General features: G+C 49.4%; 1 protein-coding gene across 1 annotated transcript; it reads left to right on the top strand.

The window, feature by feature from the left end:
- Positions 1 to 6,976: 6,976 nt before the first annotated feature.
- Positions 6,977 to 10,290, top strand: LOC138928699 (uncharacterized). Its single transcript, XM_070286202.1, has 3 exons — positions 6,977 to 7,013; positions 7,188 to 7,911; positions 9,867 to 10,290. The coding sequence occupies exons 1-3, from the start codon at positions 6,977 to 6,979 to the stop codon at positions 10,288 to 10,290; spliced, it is 1,185 nt and encodes a 394-aa protein (XP_070142303.1).
- Positions 10,291 to 21,624: the final 11,334 nt, after the last annotated feature.

Here is a 21,624-nt window from a genome sequence, read left to right as displayed (position 1 = left end):
CTTGCCCTTTTCCCACCTCGTCTCGCTTCCGCTCCACCCAGCTTGCCACCTGGTTTACTGTCTTCAGTTCTTTCGGCGGTGCTCTTGATAATATATCTGCCACCACGTTTAGCTTCCCCTTCCTGTACTGTATGTCGAACTGGTACGGTTGCAAACCTAGCGCCCATCTTGCTATCCTTCCTGAGGGACTCTTTATCGAGTTTAGCCACTTGAGTGCCATATGGTCCGTTACTACTGTAAACGGGTAGCCCTCCAGGTACATCTTGTACTTCTCTATGCCCCAGTGGATCGCCAAACACTCCTTTTCCGTTGCGCTATATTTTCGTTCTACCTTGCTTAGCTTCCTACTTGCGAAGGAAATTACATGTTCGCCGTCCTCTGTGTCTTGAGTAAGTACTGCCCCCACTCCGAAGTCGCTGCATCGGTCTGAAGTTTAAACCGCTTCGTGAAGTCCGGGCATGCCAGTATCGGAGCCCGCATCAGGCTTTCCTTCAGCTGCTCGAACGAGTTCTGATGGTTTTGGTTCCATTCGAACTTTTGGCCCTTCCTTGTAAGCTCCTGCAGTGCTCCCGCTTGCTCCGTGAAGTTCGGGATAAATCTTCGGTACCACGATGCCATCCCCAAAAAACTGTGTAGTTCCTTTGTATTCTTGGGTGTCGGTAAGTCCCGAATCGCAGCTACCTTCTCCGGGTCTGTCCGGATCCCGTGCTCGCTTACCACATGTCCCAAGTACTTTAATTCCTTTTGGAAAAAATGGCGCTTGTCCGGATTTATTCTCAAGTTCGCTTGTTGCAGCCTTCGGAATACTTCTTGGAGTTTTTCCAGATGCTCCCTCTTAGTCCGGCCTATCACAATAATATCATCCAAATACGCGAACGCGAACAGTTCCATCTCTGGCCCAATTATCGTGTCCAATGCCCTCTGGAACGTTGCCGGGGCGGTGGTTAGCCCGAATGGCATTACCGTCCATTGGAACAGCCCTCGTCCTGGTACTGTGAACGCCGTGTATTGCCTGCTTCCCTGCTCCATCGGGATTTGCCAATATCCTGACTTCAGGTCTATGGTGCTTATAAATTTTGCTTCCCTTAATTGGTCCAGGATGAAGTCCATTCGCGGTACCGGGTATGCATCCTTCTCTGTTTTCTCATTTAGCTGTCTGTAGTCGATGCACATTCTCCATTCGTTGTTCTTTTTCCTTACCAGCACGACTGGTGCGCTATACGGACTCCTCGTTCGTTCTATTAACGCTAGAGTCAGCAGTTCGTCTACCTGTTCGTTGATGACCGCTTGTTGCTTGGTATTTCGCGGGTAGTATCGCTGCGTGATCGGTCTGTCGTCGTTCAAGTATATATTGTGTTCGGTGACGTTGCTTACCCCCTTCATGTCTTCGAATACTTGCCTGTTTTTTTTCAGGAACTGCTACACTTCCTCTTCTGACGGTTCTTCTGCCTTCTCTGCTATCGTGTCCTTTTCCTCCCTTGTCGGTGTTTCGTCCATGGCCGATACCAGATCCAGCTCTAGGTTGCCGCACCTCAGCATGCTGTTCGCTACTGCCAGAAAATCCATACCCAACAGTATTCCTCCAGACACGTTCTTCAGTATCATGAACGTTACCGTGAACGATCTTCCTCCGAAGCTAACCTCCGCTGTGAAGTTCCCTATGGCTCTTTGTCGGGCTCCGTTGGCGAGTGTGATCTCCTCTCGTGTACCCCACCATCTTCCGTGGTCCCTTAGATCCTGGTACATGTTTTTGCTGATCGCACTTCTTGATGCCCCCGTATCGACCACTCCGCGTGCCGTTCCCTTCCCGATTCCGATCCGTGCTATGATCCGAAACCCGTCACAGCTTAGGTCGTCCTCTATAGCTGGATTTCTTGTCGCCTGAGCCGCCAGCTTCATCTGCTCAGGCCTCTGTCGTTTCCCGATCCAGATCAGCAGCATTCTGTTGTCCGGGAGCCGTTTCTCCCGCAGACCCAACAGAACAATCTCGGCGGATTCGTGCAGCGCATGCATATGTCCGGTCTGAGCTGGTATGGCTGTTGGAGTTGTTGTGTGAGGTTCTCTGCCGCCTCTATCTCCTCCACGTCCTCCGCCAGCCTGAGGAACTCTATCAGGGTGTTGAACCCCGTCCTCCGTGTATACAGCTTTATTTTACTTCTGCAGTTCTTGTACACCCGGTCGAGTTTCTCCTCTTCCGTTAGTTTCGTGAACCGCATCAGTTTCCTCAGACTCATCACGTACTCTCTTACTGGCTCTGGTTCCCGCTGTTTCAGCTGCACTATCTGGGTCTCCAGTTGTTCCCCGTATCTTGGCGGTAGGAAATGTTCCAGCAGTTCTGATGTCAGTTGCTGCCATGTTGTTATCCTGGCCGGTGCGGTGTTCCACCAGTCGTACGCGATCCCCTCCAGTATAAATGGCATGGTCTGTATCAGCTGGTCCTTCTGTATCCCGTACCCATCTGCCCATTGTTCCATCTTGCTCAGAAACTCCAGCGGGTTCGTTGTCCCTTGGTACCGGATGCCCCAACCTCTTACTCGGTCCACAATTTCTGTCTCCATTCTCCGTTCTACTTTCCCTTCTTTGACCTCCTCCATTTTAGCCGTAACTGTTCCTCGGTGGTCGTTCCTCTGCTCCCCTTCCTTAGCAGCTATGACCCTCGCTGCCGCACTCCTTCTCCGCTTGTTACCACGATCGCCGGTGTTGCGCTTCTTGCTGGACTTTTCTCCTTCCTCTACTTTTCCGTGAGTTCTGCGAGTTTTAGTCCTGCTGCCTCCGTGTGATCCGTTCTCTTCGCGAAAGCCGCTAGTAACCGCCTTAGATCTTCGCTCCTTCATGTGGTATCTAGCCCGAATTCCTCTGCGTACTCCGTTAGCTCACTCTTTGATGCAAGGTATACCCAGCTCGACATTACTCCTACGGTATCGGATCTTTTACTTACAACCACTTCAACCTGCTCGGGCGCCAATCTGTAACGTCCTGTCGTCCACGGGTAGTCAGCGGGACGTCCAGGACTGTGCAGATATATTTATTTGGTTCAGGCGTGGTTGCTGTAAAGATTTTTCCCGATCCGTTTGCCCCCCAGGGAGAACTCGAGAGGGAAATGCGGTAAAGAGTAAGAGTACGGTTTATTGACGGAATATTACAGTCAGGTAAATTGATCAGGATCTGGGCTGTGCTGGTGACAAACTGAGGCTCGGGGCGACGGAAAAGATCAGATCCGGGGCTCCTGGACGGGCGTAGGCTTCTCGCGTCTGGGAGGGTCCTCTCATGTCGGGATGCCGTCGGCTGCAGATGGTGCCTGGGGAAGAGGGAGAAGAGAAGATGTTGGCTCCGATCGGGGCTGCGGCGGATGGTTGTTGTCGGGCGCGCAGGTCCGTGTGTCGCCCGTCACTTGGGTGCGCCAGTTGGCTTGGATGAAGGGAAAGGGACTCGAATGTCGGCTCAGAGATGTTGTTGTTCGGACCCGAAAGTCTGCTAGGAGAAGTTTGTTGTTGGACTCGTAAGTCTGTCAGGAGAAGAGTTTGTTGGACTCGCAAGTCGGCAAGGAGAAGTTGTTGTTGGACTCGCAAGTCGGCCAGGAGAAGCTTGTTGTTGGACTCGTAAGTCGGCAAGGAGAAGTTGTTGTTGGACTCGCAAGTCGGCACGGAGAAGTTGTTGTTTTGGACTCGAAAGTCTGCCAGGAGAAGTTTGTTGTTTTGGACCCGAAAGTCTGCCGGGAGATGTTTGTTGTTGGACTCGTAAGTCTGCAAGGAGAAGTTGTTGGTGGACTTGCAAGTCGGCACGGAGAAGTTGTTGTTTTGGACTCGAAAGTCTGCCAGGAGAGAATTGGACTCGAAAGTCGGCAGTGTTTTGGACTCGAAAGTCAGCAGAGAGAATTGGACTCGAAAGTAAGCAGTGTTTTGGACTCGAAAGTCAGCAGAGAGAATTGGACTCGAAAGTCGGCAGTGTTTTGGACTCGAAAGTCAGCAGAGAGAATTGGACTCGAAAGTCAGCAGTGTTTTGGACTCGAAAGTCAGCAGAGAGAATTGAACTCGAAAGTCGGCAGTGTTTTGGACTCGAAAGTCAGCAGAGAGAATTGGACTCGAAAGTCAGCAGTGTTTTGGACTCGAAAGTCAGCAGTGTTTTGGACTCGAAAGTCAGCAGAGAGAATTGGACTCGAAAGTCAGCAGTGTTTTGGACTCGAAAGTCAGCAGAGAGAATTGGACTCGAAAGTCGGCAGTGTTTTGGACTCGAAAGTCAGCAGAGAGAATTGGACTCGAAAGTCCGCAGTGTTTTGGACTCGAAAGTCAGCAGAGATTGGACTCGAAAGTCAGCAGAGCGAGTCGGCAACGATTTGGACTCGAAAGTCAGCAGAGAGGGGGGAGGAGGGTTAGCGGGGAAGACTACGACTAACTACAATGTATTGGTTGGAACCTGGGTGTACCTGGTTCCAGAAAAAGTGACTTGGCTGCTTGGGTGATTACGATCGCAATCAGCGGCTGAGTGACTTCTCCAGTGCCGTGGCGCGCTTTATATAGGGCTCGGCGAGGTCCTAGTGTGGCCAGCTCACTGGCCGGTTTTTTGCCTCCGCTAGTGTGCCCTGCCGTCATGCAGCCAGTGTGACCGTTCGTAGGCCGTGCGCGCGCGCGCGTTTTTGATTCAAAGTCGAGTGCGTCTTTCCTTTTCCCTCTCTTCGAGTTTGTTTTATTTAAGTCTTTCGTATTTCAGTTCTTTTGTGTTTACTTCATACTTTTTGGTTTCTTTTATTCCATTCTTATGGCTACTTCAGTTTCTTTTTGTTTTATATTTCTTTGTGTTTCTTACTGACTATTTTTATTTATTTATTTTGTGCGCGCAGCGTCACAATCTCCTTCCTTGGGTGCTTCGCTCACAATGTTGGTGCATCTTTCTGCATGGCGCTGAGCTCTGGCCTCATTTGTTGAGTATGAGAGGCACTTGTTGCAGAACCAACGCTAATCACCGTTTTTTCCAATTGTGATGATAGAAGTCTGTAAAACAAAAATGTATGTATATGTATGAGTGGATTGCCATAAAAATTTAATTATTTCATATATTTTTTGATTTATTTATGTTTTTTCTTACCCGGACATATTTTTAATCCACATGTAATGGCCATAATTCTCGGGGGTTGGTCCATTGAGGAAAAGCATATTTACGTGGTTCTCCTTCTCCGTTCCATTTGAATATAGTGGGCCATATACGGTGTCCTTCTCCTCATCATACCCAAACACATTTACACTTATGTGAGGGTTTTGAAGCACGAAATTGTCAATGCTTTTTATTTTCATCGGGAACGTCAACCCAGTAAAATCAATTTTTATATTATTGGTGTGGATAATTGGTGATTTAATATCCACACCATAGGCATTGCACCTTTCTCCTTTCTCTTTTAAGGGGTTAAGTGGTGAGACTATTGCCCACTTGAAGCAGAAAACATCTCTGTTCTGCACATTGATGCATGCTCTACGTTTTTTAAGAGAGGGAGGGAGATCGAAATACTCAGATCCCTTGAGAGGAACACATTGCATCATGTTCAACTCGACCCTAACTATGCGTGTTGGGTTCCATCCACTGTCCTTCTCTTGGAACTCACCCATTTTCGTCTTAATGGTTTCAGTGTGGGAATTATAAAAATCGAATAAATTTGAGCCAATGGTAAGCAGAGTCATCTTACTCTGAAACGATTTCATTTCCACTTGTGTTTCATGTTCTTTAATTAACATGTATTCTGCAAACAGTTCAAAATTTATTTTTGGAGCTGTGTGGAACGATAGCACTCTTTCGATATGAGGGAGTAGCGCTTGGCCCGCTTCATTTAGGAATTCAACAGGAATCCTAAGAGCTGCTCCCTCATTTAAGAACATATACTGAAGGATGCGTCCCTTGTATCCATCGATGATTTGCTTTACACTCCCATCCAGGGGTCGGGTATCAAAATATTTGTGCTGCTCCGTCCGCACATGGTTGTGCCATTGAGTGGATAGGGGTAGGTACCGCTGGCAGGAGTTGTAATAAATTGCATTCATGTTGTTGTTGATGATGTTGTTGGCATACATTTTTGTATTTGATTTTTTTTAAAAACTTTTGGTTTTTTGTTATTAATTTTTTTAAGGTTTTTTTCGTTTTTGATTGTTTTTAAAAACGTTTGGTTTTTTGTTATTAATTTTTTTTTGGTTTTTTTCGTTTTTGTGTATTTGTAAATTATATTTTAAAAACTTTTTTACACTTTGCACTTGTTTTTTATTTCACTTTGAAATTTTTCGGTTGCGGTTGCGGCGGCAGTTGATGGTGACGGTTGAGACACAAACTAGAAGTGATTCTTAAGTCACAACTAGTCTTTTCGTAGACCCACAAAAAGATCAACAAACAAATACAAAAATGTGGGACAAACACTTGATGTCCATTCCCAACCTTTCCATCCTTTTTTGAAGTGTGATCCAACTTCGTTGAGAAACCGTTACAAGTGTGTCCTTTCACCCCATCCCTACTTTGGTAAGCTAATTGAGCAGGTTATTGCACGCACTTGATCTAGTGTAGGTGAGATGAGGGTGGGAAAATTTGACTGTTCTGATCCTCTTTCCAGCGGCCCTTCAGTGGGAAAACAAGTGACCTTTTTCAAGTGAGGTATCTCACAGGGAAAATCACAGTCCTGAGTCGTGGGTGGGAACATGTTTCGACTCTGGCGCCCTTGTTCACTTACACCCCGTCCCTTTTTCAAGTGAGGATGTTGCCTGAACGTTCACGTCTGGCGCCCTTCTTCACTTACACCCTGTGCCTTTTTCAAACGAGGATCGTGGGTGAACGTACACGGGATGCTCAGGATCACTCCGGGCGGAGCAGCACCGCCGCCGTGCGCCCTTTTTTAATTGCCTTAAGTGGGTGAACGTACACGTGTGGGTCAGGATCACTCCGGTCGGAGCAGGATCTCCCAGGTGCGCCCTTTTTCAATTGCCTTAAGTGGGTGAACGTACACGTGATGCTCAGGCTCATTCCGGTCGGAGCAGGATCCCCCGGTGCGCCCTTTTCAATTGCTTGTGACGATGTCACAACACCCTATTTGTAAATTATGTACATATTAGTTAAGTTTATAGTTAAGTTAGTAATTAGTATAGGGAAATAAGTTAGGATTAGCCATACCACACACCCACACACCCACACACCACACACACACAACTGTACAATCCCAGTGGACGTGTTCGACTGGGGAAGCGGCACCAACACGGCGTCAACCATCTCGGCCGACGAGGACGAGGCCAGCCGGGATGGCCGCCAGTCAGACGCCTCGCGACCATCTTCCACCGGACCCGCCGACGACGCATCGGCATCGACAATCTCGGCCGACGAGGACGAGACTAGCCAGGACAGTGACTGGTCCAACGCCCCGCGATCGCCGCCCCCACGCTGGACTCCACCCAGCACCACGCCGCTACAAAGCTGGGCCCCAGCCACTACCAGTCGCAGCCGACCCCCTCCGCCCTCCTACGCGGAGATATTTGGCCTTGGACCATACCCCGATCCTCACATCACCGCCCGATGCGCCGCGGTGACCACCAGCCGCGATTCTCGACCCCGCCTGCCCACCATTGCGGAGCTAGCCGCAGAAGAGGCGCGCCGAAGGGCGGAGGACCTCAGCGAGGAGCTCGGCACCCCGCAGATGGCCCAGTTACCAGTCGGCAACCCATCGTTTGCCCAACCGCCGTCGAATGGCCCACCACCATCACCGACCCCACGCCGCCGAGCACGACGTCGGAGCGCGCCCTGGGCGGACAGTCCGTCCAGCTCGTCCGACGAGTCGTCGTTGGGCACCGACGAGGGAGCCCTCGACCATCCCCGCTGGGTACCTGCCCCGGTGGAGTGGACCACACCCAACGGCACATTGCCGGCCGCCTTGCTCCGCCGGATTCACGGGCGGTTGGCGACACCAAGGCGACGAACAATCCGGATTCTGGAGGAGGAGGCGAACCAACGCTTCCGCGTCCAGATCAACCGCAGCGGGAAGGTGATCATCACTCTCCACCCCTCCCGAAGATAGGGTGGAGTGTGACGATGTCACAACACCCTATCATGTAAATTATGTACATATTAGTTAAGTTTATAGTTAAGTTAGTAATTAGTATAGGGAAATAAGTTAGGGTTAGCCATACCACACACCCACACACACAACTGCACATTTAAGCGGGCATGAAGCCAAAGTTAATTTGCTCAGGAAGGGCCAAATTAGATTTAGATTAAGGCCGCAGCGCACAGGCGTATACATTTTTTCAACACGGACTGTAGCGACCGCGCTAAAGACATTTCCCCTCTCCGCTGCCGACGCGAACCGCGGCAGAGGCAGCGACATTTCCCCTCCGACGATCGTGCGTGTTTACGTTTTGGTCGTGTGTATTTACACGCCGATCAAAACATAAACAATAACAATAACAAAGCCGACGGCCGAAAGCTGCGCTGCCCGGACATTTTTGGCAGAGACGAGGCGACAAGGGCTTTGCAAGCTGCGACCGCGATCACTTCTCCGACAACTGCGAACGTGAGCGATCGAAATTAGTCCCCGCGACTCGAAAACTATTACAAACCGACGGCTAAGTCCAAAAGGACCCGCGTGTGCATTATCATACCAGGCTGCCGGACACGTGTCCCAGCCCACCGATAATAGCAGGTGAGCCGGCCGAGTGCCATGTGAGGGCAGATCCTTGGAGTGTGGCGTAGGGCCAGGCAGGGCATTGTAGCCGTAGCCAAAGTTAGGGAATAAATGTACACAATTACGCAATAAAAATGAAGATCCAAGTCATATCTCTTTCTCTCTCTCTCTCCCACCGAACTCCGCGTAGCAACAGTCAACCCTTATTCTGACGCGTGCCAGAGTGTTCCCCTCCCGCTCACTCACTCGCCGAGCTGGTGGCTGGGTTATCCCGCACCAACTCCGCGTGGTCGCTGGGCAAGCTCCGGGCCGGAGAAGCGGGACGGGAGCGGGATTTGTCGCCGCTGGGTTCTCCCGGGCGCAGATCTGGCGTGGGCATCGGGGCTGCTGGGTTTTCCCGAGCCACGAGTTCACCGCCGCCGGCACGTGCTCACAGATTTTCCCCTCTCCCCTCTCCTTTTCCCTTTCGATCTGCATTTTGCCCGCCATCGCCGCTGGGTCATCCCGGGCGGCGGAGATTTTTGCCGATCGGAAGAGTCGCCGCTGCTGGGCAACCGGGCGAGCGCAGGAAAACGGAGGAGCACCTGGCCATCGCCAGGGTGACCACGTGTTTTAGGTTTCCCCTTCCCCTCTCCCTTTCCCTTCCGATCTGCATTTTGCCCGCCATCGCCGCTGGGTCATCCCGGGCGGCGGAGATTTTGCCGATCGAAAGAGTCGTCGCTGCTGGGCAACCGAGCGGGCGCAGGAAACGGAGGAGCACCTGGCCATCGCCAGGGTGACCACTCTAGATTCCCCTTTTTCTTCCGAAGTTAGATTTGCCTTTTAAAAACGAGCCCCTTTTGCCTAGAAAATTCATTAAAAATTCGGCGTCCATGTTCTGGCCGTCTCTAAAAATATAAATATTTCTGGAGAGGAATCCTGGGCCGCTGAGGTTTACCCCGGCCTAAGACACATCCTTACATGCTTCACCCTCTAAGTGAGGGGTCGTCGGTGCACGTGCATCCATATCCCTTGATCTCAAGTGTCCTTTTACAAGCACAGACCCTAATTTATTCCATCTTTATTACCCCCTGTTATGACAGGTTTATATCTCCCCCTAACTAAGTGCATTTTTATTATCTAAACCACTCTAATTTTGACAGCTAATCCATTAATTGCATTTTTATTACCCTTTTTACCGACATCAAAGGTCCCGAAACCCGGGTTATTTAACTACTGCCCGACGCAGGGCTGAGGACCTGAGCGACGAGCTGGGCTCGTCCTCCGCCGGGCCGGTCCAGCCAATCAATCCGGAGCCACGTTCGGCCAGGGACCGACCACCAACACCAGCACCGGCACGCCGAGGCCGCCGACGGAGCGCGCCCTGGGCGGACAGCCCCAGCGAATCCTCGTCCGAGGAGGAGTTGCCCCGCGACCGCCAGGGTCACACCCGCTGGGTACCCAGTCCCGACGGCTGGGTACCCATTCCCGACGGCTGGAGCACGCCCAACGGCACGCTACCCGCCGGGCTCATCATACGGATTCAGCAGCGACTCCAAGTAGCCAGACGAAGAACCCGACGCTACCTGGAAGAGGAGCAGGGCCAGCGATTCCGGGTGCAACTGAACCGGGACGACCACGTCCGGGTCTTCTTACACCCCACCCGGAAGTGAGGGGCGAGTGTGACGACTCGACTGGTCGCCACAAACATATATAAGGTTGTCAAAAAAGTCTTGCGGTATTTTAGGTAAGTATCTTTGCAAGCGTGTAGTTCTAGTTTTATTCGTCACATCGGCTTACGCTAGACCTTTTTGGAAAGCTCTTTTCATGCGCTAACATTTGTTTGATTTGTGGTTGTTTGTTTTTAGTCGTTCGTGAGTTATACCGTCGCAAACATGGAGCAAAATAAAGAGAAAATAGGGATATTTTACAGTACTACTACGATAAAGGCAAAAAAGAGTCTCATGCTGCCAATAAAATTTGTGCAGTTTATGGACCCGATACAGTTTCCATTTCCACCGCATAACGATGGTTTCAACGTTTTCGTTCTGGTGCAGAGGTGGTCGAAGATGCCGAAGGCCTGTCGTCGAAAATTGCGATAATATCGCTGAATTGATCGAAAGAGACCGGCTTGTAGAAGCCGTAGCATCGGCCAAGAGCTGGGCATGAGTCATCAAACCGTTATAAACCATTTGAAGAAGCTTGGATTCAAAAAGAAGCTCGATATATAGGTGCCACACGACTTGACGCAAAAAAACATTTTTGACCGTTTGGATGCATGCGAATAGCTTCTAATTCGCAACAAAATCGACCCTTTTTGAAGCGGATGGTGACTGGGAATGAAAAGGGGGTCACTTACGAAAATGTGAAGCGCAAACGGTCGTGGTCGAAAAGCGGTGAAGCTGCCAAGCCTCGATTGACGGCCAGGAAGGTTCTTCTGTGTGTTTGGTGGGATTGGAAGGGAATCATCCACTATGAGCTGCTCCCCTATGGCCAAACGCTCAATTCGGACCTGTTTTGCCAACAACTGGACTGCTTAAATGCAGCACTCTTCCAAAAGAGCCCATATTTGATCAACAGACGCCGAATTGTCTTCCATCAGGACAACGCCAGGCCACACACATCTTTGGTGACGCGCCAGAAGCTTCGGGAGCTCGGATGGGAGGTTCTTTTGCATCCACTGTATAGTTCGGAATTCGCACTACGTGATTACAACCTAATTCTGTCCATGGCGAACGAGCTTGGTAGTCGGAAGATGGACACAAGAGAGTCCTATGAAAATTGGCTCTCCGAGTTTTTTGCCAACAGGGAAGCGAGCTTCTATAAGATGGGAATTATGAAGATGGCATCTCGTTAGGAATTCGTTATCGAACAAAACGGCGCATATTTGACTTAAATCACATTATTATAACCAATTTTATGAACAATTGAAAATTCAATAAAAATACCGCAAGACTTTTTTGACAACCTTATATATATCTCTCTGTAAATAATACCCTAAAATTAAGCTTAAAACTAATTATGTAAATATTATACCTAAAATTAAGATTAGAACTAAGCACACACACACACACTGTCATACTCATTTTTTGTTACTCGTGAGCGAATTGTAAAAGTAAAAATCCTTGTTGTGTAATAAATGAATACAAAAAAAAAATAAAAAAAAAAAAAACACTCACACGCACACCCGGCATCCGGTCCACTTGCCTTCGCGCGCGGAGACGTATGACGCGGGCTCGAGGCTCGTCCAGAGTCGCCGAGTGCAGCGAGGCATATAAAATGGCACGGAAGTCTCTCAAAATTGCCATAAGGGACGCGAAGAGGGACAGCTTCCTGCGGCTCTGCGACGAAGCGGAAAACGACCCCTGGGGCGGAGCCTATAGACTGGTGGTCAAAGGGCTGAAAGCGGGTAGCACGGCCCCTTCTGATCCGGATACACTGGACGGCATAGTGCAAGCCCTATTCCCGAGGGGAGCACCGGTAGAGCAGCGCTGTGAGTCATTCCAGCGACGCCTGAGCGGTTTCGGACGAAGAGGTGACCAGGATGGGACGGAGCGTACGCCCCAAAAAGGCGCCGGGGCCGGATGCAGTGCCTAACCGTGCGCTGAAGCTGGCCATCGCGTTGCACCCAACGGAGTTCGCCGGCCTATACTCAAGGTGCCTTGAGGAGGGTACCTTTCCAGAGAGGTGGAAGAGGCAAAGGCATCTGCTGTTGGCCAAACCGGGCAAACCGCCTGGAGAGCCATCCTCGTATAGGCCAATCTGTCTCACCGATACCACGGGCAAGGTGCTCGAGAAGATAATAGCCGCAAGGCTACATGCCGCCATCGAGTGGGCCGGAGGCCTCTCGCCGAGCCAGTTCGGCTTCAGAAAAGGGAAGTCAACGCTGGACGCAATCGAGGCGGTGAAGGAGACGGCGGGATCTGCGATCGCGGGAAAGAGGTGGGAAGGCGGTTCCAAGAAATACTGTCTGGTGGTCACGCTGGACATTAGGAACGCCTTCAACAGAGCGGACTGGAATCGGACGCTGGAGTCTCTTGCAGCCCTCAACATTCCAGGATATCTGCTGGAGATTGTGAGAAGTTTCTTCAGTGAGAGGACTCTCGTCGTGGACACGAGCACGGGGTCCAGAGCATACGAAGTCTCAGCCGGAGTCCCGCAGGGCTCCGTGCTGGGACCCCTGCTCTGGAACACCATGTACGACGGGGTCCTGCGACTCCCGATGCCCAGCGACACCAAGATAGTTGGCTTCGCGGACGACATAGCCGTGGTTGTAGTCGCGAAGGAGCGGGCGGCTGCGGAGGACAAAGCGAATGGTGCGATCAGAGCAATCGAGGCGTGGCTCTCGAACGCTGGCCTGGAGTTAGCTGCGCACAAGACGGAGGCAGTCCTGATTTCGAGCAGGAAAAAAATCGAAACGGCGGAGGTCCTGGTCGGAGGAACGGTGTTAAAATCCCAGAGGGTGTCCTCCTCGGTACAAGGCTGTCCTTCAAAGAACACCTCCAGTACGCCCAAAAGAAGGCCAGTGGGACGGTTGGAGCACTTTCTCGGATGCTGCTGAACACCAGGGGACCTAAGCAGAGCACAAGGAGGCTGCTGACCAGCGTCATCACCTCCCAATTGCTGTATGCGGCACCAGTGTGGGCGGAGGCGGCTGAAAAAAAGTCTTATATGCGGGGTATCGAGTCAACATATAGACTCTGTGCCATTCGAGTGGCGAGCGCCTTCCGAACCATCTCGGACGACGCGGTGCTGGTACTAGCAGGACAAGTCCCTCTGAAGGAGCTGATCCGTGAGAAGGCGGACATTCGTGCCGTGATACGCGGCCAGCAGGGAGCCGATACGGTCTCGAAGGCCGAGCTGAAAAGCGCGGCCAGAAAAAGGAGCTACGGAAGCTGGCAGGCCCGGTGGGATGCCTCGTCTAAAGGTCGCTGGACCCACAGGATCATCCCCAACATCGAGGCCTGGATGGAGCAGAAGCACGGACAGGTAGACTTTTACCTGACCCAGGTGCTGAGCGGGCATGGATGCTTCCGTAGCTACCTCAAGAGGTTTGGCTATGGCGCGGAGGAAAGCTGCCCGGAATGTGGATCCGGGATAACAGAGGATGCAGCCCACGTCATCTTCGACTGCCGCCGGTTCGACGAGGAAAGGGACGAGCTGGAGGCGATAGCAGGTGCAGCCATCAGTGCGGATACGCTGGTGCCGCTGATGCTGGCGGACCCGAGGACATGGGAGACGGCGGCAGAGTTCGCTGCCAAGCTGATGAGATCTCTCAGGGCCCTGGCTTACCGATGTGCGAACCATTGCTTTGCGGCCGTACCGCACACTCGCGGGCCCCTTGCCCTGTCTTACTCATTTTCCTTGTTGCGTAATAAATGAATACTAAAAAAAAAAAAAAAAAAAAAAGCCATACACACACAAACACTCACACACGCACACATGAAACTCAGTTTGTTTACTCACAGTGATTAGACGTGTTTTTCCGAGCTCCAAAAGAAAAATATTGTAGACAGCTCGAAAGGCCCTAAAAAGCTGATATTACTACTTGTGAGACAACTGGGGAAAGGTACGTACCAGAATCGACCCCGGCTGGCTATCCGGGCTCCCCGAATCTAGGCACTTGGAACCGCCGTGGGCAAGGGGGGGACTCTCTCCTGACCAGCGAGCGGCTCTATTTCCCACGAACGCTCTCACAGCTTGGAATAGTTTCCACACGCCACTCTTTTCCCTCGCGTTTTTCCTTCTAGGCGCAACACACGATCAGCTGATCATAGTGTTGTGCAGCGCATGCGCAGCGAGCTTTCGAACCCGCGCCATAGCCAGAACTTAAATTTAGATTTGGATTTGAACTTGGATTTGAATTTGAACTTGAATTTAAATTTGAATTTTAAATTTTTAATTTTTAATTTTAGGTTTTTGAATTGTGAATTTTAAGTTCTGAATATTGAGTTTTGGATTTTGAATTTTGAGTTTTGAATTTTAAATTTTGAATTTTGAATTTTGAATTTTGAATTTTGAATTTTGAATTTTGAATTTTGAATTTTGAATTTTGAATTTTGAATTTTGAATTTTGAATTTTGAATTTTGAATTTTGAATTTTGAATTTTGAATTTTGAATTTTGAATTTTGAATTTTGAATTTTGAATTTTGAATTTTGAATTTTGAATTTTGAATTTTGAATTTTGAATTTTGAATTTTGAATTTTGAATTTTGAATTTTGAATTTTGAATTTTGAATTTTGAATTTTGAATTTTGAATTTTGAATTTTGAATTTTGAATTTTGAATTTTGAATTTTGAATTTTGAATTTTGAATTTTGAATTTTGAATTTTGAATTTTGAATTTTGAATTTTGAATTTTGAATTTTAAATTTTGAATTTTGAATTTTGAATTTTGAATTTTGAATTTTGAATTTTGAATTTTGAATTTTGAATTTTGAATGTTGAATTTTGAATTTTGAATTTTGAATTTTGAATTTTGAATTTTGAATTTTGAATTTTAAATTTTGGATTTTGAATTTTAAATTTTAATTTTTTAATTTTGAATTTTAAATTAAAATTTTAAATTTTTAATTTTAAATTTTGAATTTTGAATTTTAGGTTTTAAATTTTGAATTTTAAATTATAAATTTTGAATTTTGAATTTCGAGTTTTGAATTTTGAATTTTGAATTTTAAGTTTGAATTTGAGTTTAGGTTTGAATTTGGGTTTAGGTTTGGGTTTGGATTTGAATTCAAATTTAAATCTAAATTTAAGACTTGATTTGATTTGGATTCAAGGTTTAAATCAAGCTTGGATTTGTGTTTAAATTAGGGCTTAGTAATTGTCATCCACATTCCGCCGTTGGCTCCGGTGGGGCTAAGAGCACAAGGCCAAGGAACTCGCCATTTTCCAACCCCCCCGCTGAGGCGGCGCCAACTAAAAGGGGCTCTGGGGACCGAGAAGGAGCGGTATAACTCCCATCAGGCATTCGCAGGGGGAAATCCCCGCGCACCGAGGGACCCCGCTAGGAGCAGGTGCGATGAGCGAGGAAAAGCTGCGATCAGGCCGGGACGACGAGACCCAGGCACTAGCAGTAGCGAGAGCTGAGCAGGAGCTGATGCGGGACTTCCAGCGACTCAAGCAGAAGGTCCAGCACTCGCCTCCGGCCAGCGCGCCGGATATCCACCCGGTGTCAGCGCCGCCGAAAGTGCATCTGCCGGTTTTATGCTTTGGCGACATAAACGAAGAGCAGGCAACCCCGAAGCGAAGCTGGGACGCAGTAAGCCCTGACGGGAAGCAGGCCGAAGCCCACAAGAGGCAAAAGGTCGAAGCTAATGCCCCAGCGCTAGTCGAGAAGCTAGGAGCAATGCTCGACGAAATGATTGCGAAGTTTACCGACACTAAGAGCAACAACAAGAAGGTAGTACGGCACGTCACGCAGGGGACGATCGATTCGATGCAAGCTATGAAGAAGCTGCAGCTCGAAATCATTGCCGCACTGACTGACGGCCACATCAAGGGATCCACTACGAGTGCAAGCCAGCAGACCACCCCCACGCTGGCTACCATGAACCCTTGTGCTGTGCCTGAAAGCAGACCGCGAAATGCGGCATGGCAGCAGGTCAAGGCTAAACCCAGACCTAAGAATGCAGAAGTCAAAGCTACGAGCGGCGATAACAATGGGAGTGGAGAAGCACCTAATTGAAGTCTCTACAAAATGCAGCCGCGCCATCGACATACTGATGTCCTGGCTCGCAGACAACGGGCTCTCGCTGTCCGAGCACAAAACGGAAGCAGTGCTCATAAGCAGCAGAAAAATAGTAGAGAAGGTGAGCTTCAGGGTCGGTTCGACTACCATTGAGTCCACCCCGGTGATCAAGTACCTGGGAGTCATGATCGACCACAGGCTGAACTTCAAGACCCATCTGGAATATGCTGCGGCCAAGGCATCCAAAGCTACCGCTGCCATTTCGAGGATGATGGTCAACAACCGTGGCCCCAAGCAGCACAGCAGGCGACTGATAGCGACAGTGGTGACCTCGACCATCCTGTATGCCGCGCCTATATGGGCTGAAGCCATGAAGACCGTTAGCTACAGCCGGCAATGCAAGTCTGTTTACAGACGCTGTGCACTGCGAATTTCCAGTTGCTTTTGCACGGTCTCGGAAGAGGCGGCGCTAGTGGTATCGGGAACCGTACCGATCGAACTTCTGGCAGAAGAGCGAAGGACCGGAAACTCAGGCAGCAGAACCCAACGGAGTGACACTATCGCACGGTGGCAAGTGAGATGGGACAACGCGAGCACAGGCCGATGGACCCATAGACTCATCCCTGACCTGGTACCCTGGATCCAGCGTCGCACCGGGCAGTTGGATTTTCACACCACGCAGATCATAACTGGCCATGGATGCTTTAAGGCTTACCTGCACAGGTTCAAGCACGAAGCCAATCCATACTGCGACTACTGCGGGAGCGCAGTTATCGAGGATGCGGAGCATGTCTTTTTCGCGTGCCCTCTATTCTCGACAGAACGAGCTGCGCTGGAAGCAGCCACGAATCGTCGCCTTACACCAGACAATCAGATGTATGCTAGAGATGCCCTCCAATTGGGATGCGGTAGCGGAAATGGCAGCCACCGTGATGCGAGAGATGAGACGCCGGGAGCAGATCCGACGCACTGAAGACACCTGAAGGAAACCGGAAGAGCGGAGCCCTGAAGAGCGGCAACTGACCGCCAGCCGCCCCGTGAAGTATAGCTTTGCGGCAGTCCCGCGGGAGCGGACATTTCTTTTTCTTACTCTTATGTATGATACTTATATCTTTTAAATAAAAAAAAAAAAAAAAAAAAAAAAAACACACGCACACATCACCCGGCATGAAGCCAACGGCACGAAGCCAAATAAACCCCGCGAAGGGAAGTTCAAAACGAGCACAAAGCTTTTGAAGTTACGCGCGCAAGTGGCAACGCTGTCAGCGATAGTATCAGCATCTGGCAACGCCAAGAGCGATCGCGGCAGCGCTGCCCGGAGAAATTAGGTCACGGCCACACTGCGGAAATTAGGTCAATTAATTCTCGCAAAATTCTCGAGCCGCTCCTAAAGTAAAAAGTGTCCGTGAAAAACCGCGTGTCCGCGTCGGAACCAAATATCCTGCAGGACCTCCGAGGATATCCAGTCAGGGTGAGCATGGCCGCCGGCCATTAAGTATATATATATTGGGGAATTTATCCCACACCCGCCGCCAGAAGTTATTTTCCTGAATAAAAGTACTAATTAGAAAAACAGGTGTCAAAGTGCGCGTTTTCCCTGTCTTCGTACGCGGGCCGGCGCCCCTCGCCGGCAGTGACCAATTCCCCTCCTGCTTTCCCCGTAGCACCGGAGTAATTCCGGGTGCGGGCGAAAGCCGGACGGGAACAGGAGCCCGTGGCTGCTGGATTTTTCCGAGCCCGGACTTGCAGCGCGAGGCCGCCGGTCCCCTTTCCCCCTTGCCCATCAGAGAGTCATCCCGCCGCTGGATTTTTCCGGGCGAGGATCTGGGGTTGGTCGCTGGATTTTTCCGAACCAACTGTCCCGCTGCTGGATTCTTCCGAGCGCGGACGCAAGCATCGGCTGCTGGATTCCTCCGAGCCGTTGTCCTGTCCCAACGGACGCCGCGCTGCTGGATCTTTCCGAGCGTGGGCGTGGGCGTGGCTGCTGGATTATTCCGAGCCCTCTGAGCAATCCTGCCGCTGGATTCTTCCGGGCGAGGATTCGGGGCTGGCTGCTGGATTTTCTCCGAGCCAGTGGTCCCGCTGCTGGATTCTTCCGAGCGTGGACACAGGCCTTGGCCGCTGGATTCCTCCGAGCCTTTGTCCTGCCCCGAAGGCGCCCCGCTGCTGGATCACTCCGAGCGTGGGCGTGGGCGTGGCCGCTGGATAATTCCGGGCCGCTCGTCTCGCCGCTGGATAATTCCGGGCGCGGACGCGGGCTTGACCGCTGGATTATTCCGGGTCGCCCAGTTTCCTGGCCAATAATCACGTGTGAATATTTTCTTCCCCAATTTCCCCGCTAGCTGGCCAGAAAATTATCGGCGCTTTTCCGTTCTGGGTGTCTCACAAATTATAAATTTTGTGAGGGGACTCGGGGCCGCTGAGGATCACCCCGGCCGCCCAGACGATTCCTTACAGACTCAAAGTGTGTTTGGAAAACACGCCGGTTAAGATTTCTAGGTCACATTCTATCAGACAAGGGAATTAGTGTCGATCCCGAGAAAGTAGATGTTATCACGTCATTTCGGGACCCAAGAAATAAGGAGGAGACGAGAAGCTTCCTAGGTCTGGTCACTTATGTCGGGAAGTTTATTCCGGATTTAGCCGATCGTACAGAACCGCTGAGGAGATTGCTGGGAAAGGATACCAAATTCGTCTGGGGCCCCAAAGAGAAAGAAGCGTTCAACGATTTAAAAACTCGCCTGGGTGAAATACCCAGACTCTCATATTTCAATATAAGATATCGAACACGTCTGATTGCTGACGCAAGCCCGGTGGCGCTGGGGGCCGTACTGCTACAGTTCACAGAAAGAAACGAACCCCAAATCATTTCTTTTGCCAGCCGATGTTTGTCTGATGTGGAGAAGCGTTACTCACAAACCGAAAAAGAAAGCTTGGCGCTGGTATGGGCGGTAGAAAAATTTTATTAATCCTTAGCCGGTTTAGAGTTTGAGTTGGTTACCGACCACAAACCGCTCGAGACAATATTTAAGCCAACAGGTGGCTACTGCGATTACAGACTTATAAATTCAAAGTAATTTATAAAGCAGGGAAGGAAAACATCTCAGACACTTTGGCTCGCCTGTGTAACATTTCATCGACAAAGGACTTCGAGTCGAGAGCCGAGTATAGCATTTGTCGTGTATCGGAGAGCTCAATTCCTATGTCAATGAGCATATCGGAGATAGCAGAGAAAAGCATCCTTGACGAAGAAATTGTGGATGCCATTACTTGTTTGCAAGATGATTCATGGACTTCCGCCGCATCAAATAATCTCTACCCGTTTCGATTCGAGCTTTCCACAATCGGAAACCGTTTGATCATTCCGACATCTCTGCGGGAAAAGGTGCTAGAGCTAGCACATGAAGGGCATCCAGGCGAATCCGCAATGAAACGTCGGCTGCGCTCCAAGGTTTGGTGGCCTGGCACCGATTTGTTGGGTTCCTTGCCGAATGGCGAATTCTTACTCGTCTTCATTGATTACTACTCGCGGTAAATGGAGTTTAAATTCTTGCGTTCTATAACTTCAACGACCATTAGCGATGTAATGAAGGATATTTTCTGCAGACTTGGGTTTCCCAAATACTTACGGACGGACAATGGACGGCAGTACATCAGTAGTGAGTTTAAGGAATATTGCAGGCTTTGTGGTATAGAGCAGATAAGAACTCCGCCTTACTGGCCGCAGGCAAATGGTGAGGTTGAGAACATCAACAAATCCCTAGTGAAGCGATTAAAGATAGCATATCAAAACAAAAGTAACTATAGGGATGAGATACAAAAATTTGTGCTAATGTACAATGTAACTCCGCATAGTAGCACAGGTACTGCACCTACTCAATTAATGTTTAACAGGCTGATCCGTGACAAAATGCCAGGAATTCAGGATTTGGGCGGAGAAATATTAGACTCAGCAGAACGAGACCAAGATTGCATCACAAAACAGAAGGGAAAGGAAACAGCTGATAGAAAGAGAGGGGCGAAGGAAATTGATATAGAAATAGGTGACAAGGTCCTAATAAAAAATGTTGTGTTCCCACATAAGCTAACACCAAACTTTGACCCTACCGAATACGATGTTATAGAGAGAAAGGGAAACATAAGAAGAGTGACAAGAGATAGCAGACATTTTACCAGAAATATTAGCCACTTAAAGAAGATTCCAATAAGAAGCCCGTCGGAAAGCGACTCCGATCCCGGTTCCTGTCCACAGGTACATGTGACTCCACCAGAAGGATTGACAGCCACGCGACAAACGGAACACCAGACAGCACAGACGACAGGGATGGAACTACGAAGTTCGGACCAAGGATTGAAATTAAAGCTGTTGAAAAAAGGAGGGATGTGGGAACCGGCGGCGAAGAGCGAGGCCGATAACGGCTGCAGCGAAGTCAGCGCCGACGTCAACGATTGATCTCTTCTGCATAACCTTTTGTATAATTAGTAGACTACGAGCAATTGACAGACAAGCATTGCAGGTCCGCAAATAAAGTGTAAAATCAACCCGAAAGTGAATAGTATTTCTGTCGTGGTGGGAAGTGACTAATGGGTCATTACAGGTTTAAAACTGTTTCGGGTCCTGCGTGAACTGAACTCTACAGCGAGTTAAATTATTTTTATAACACTGCGCGTTAAGCACAGTAAAATTCGACCAAGCACTAACATAACTATAAAGAACAGGAAGAGAACCGATACGATTATAATTATTGTAAGGTCTATACCTATTGTACAGCCTAGAAACCGACGGATAGGTTAACAGAACACACAATAAAAAGAACGAATTCATGGCACTTTCAAAAATATCCACGGCGGACGCCATGTCAGTGCACATGTAAAGATCAAACCAATCAAATTCGGAAATTATGACATCTAGCCTTTAGTGGCTGAGCGATCAGATTTATTCTTTACGACAGTCCCCAAATCGATGGTCACTTCGAAAGTAGGATGGTAAGGGTCTTCGGGAAGCGTCAATGGATCAACTCTTGTTAAGTTTACACCTACAGGATCGGAGACGAAACACAGATCTAGTAAGCGATTAAAGAATTTAAGACATGGTTAACTTGAGACAAAGTAATGTTAAGCAAGCCATCTATGAGGTCATGCTGTGCCGCAGTTTGGAAGGCATTGGACGTATCATCTGATGACCAACGAGCTTCAGGTATATTGAAGTCTCCTAGAGTTATTAGTTGGTCTCTATCTGAAAGCATGTTGGAAACGGCCTGAATCGCCGAAAGTTGTTTCCAATAAATAGGCTCTTCAGCAGATGGAGGAACGTAA

Source organism: Drosophila kikkawai, chromosome 3R (assembly GCF_030179895.1).
Source record: "Drosophila kikkawai strain 14028-0561.14 chromosome 3R, DkikHiC1v2, whole genome shotgun sequence".
Classification (NCBI taxonomy): Eukaryota; Metazoa; Arthropoda; class Insecta; order Diptera; family Drosophilidae; genus Drosophila; species Drosophila kikkawai.
Note: the sequence above shows the minus strand (reverse complement) of the source record. Positions and strands in the feature narration are given on the sequence as shown.

Bases quoted from the DNA above. Each gene is read 5' to 3' on its own strand.
- LOC138928699 (XM_070286202.1), top strand. From the start codon at position 6,977: ATGCTCAGGCTCATTCCGGTCGGAGCAGGATCCCCCG. The intron at 7,014-7,187 runs GTGCGCCCTTTT...GTACAATCCCAG, and splicing joins GGTCGGAGCAGGATCCCCCG to TGGACGTGTTCGACTGGGGA. The intron at 7,912-9,866 runs GTTGGCGACACC...TGCCCGACGCAG, and splicing joins CTCCGCCGGATTCACGGGCG to GGCTGAGGACCTGAGCGACG.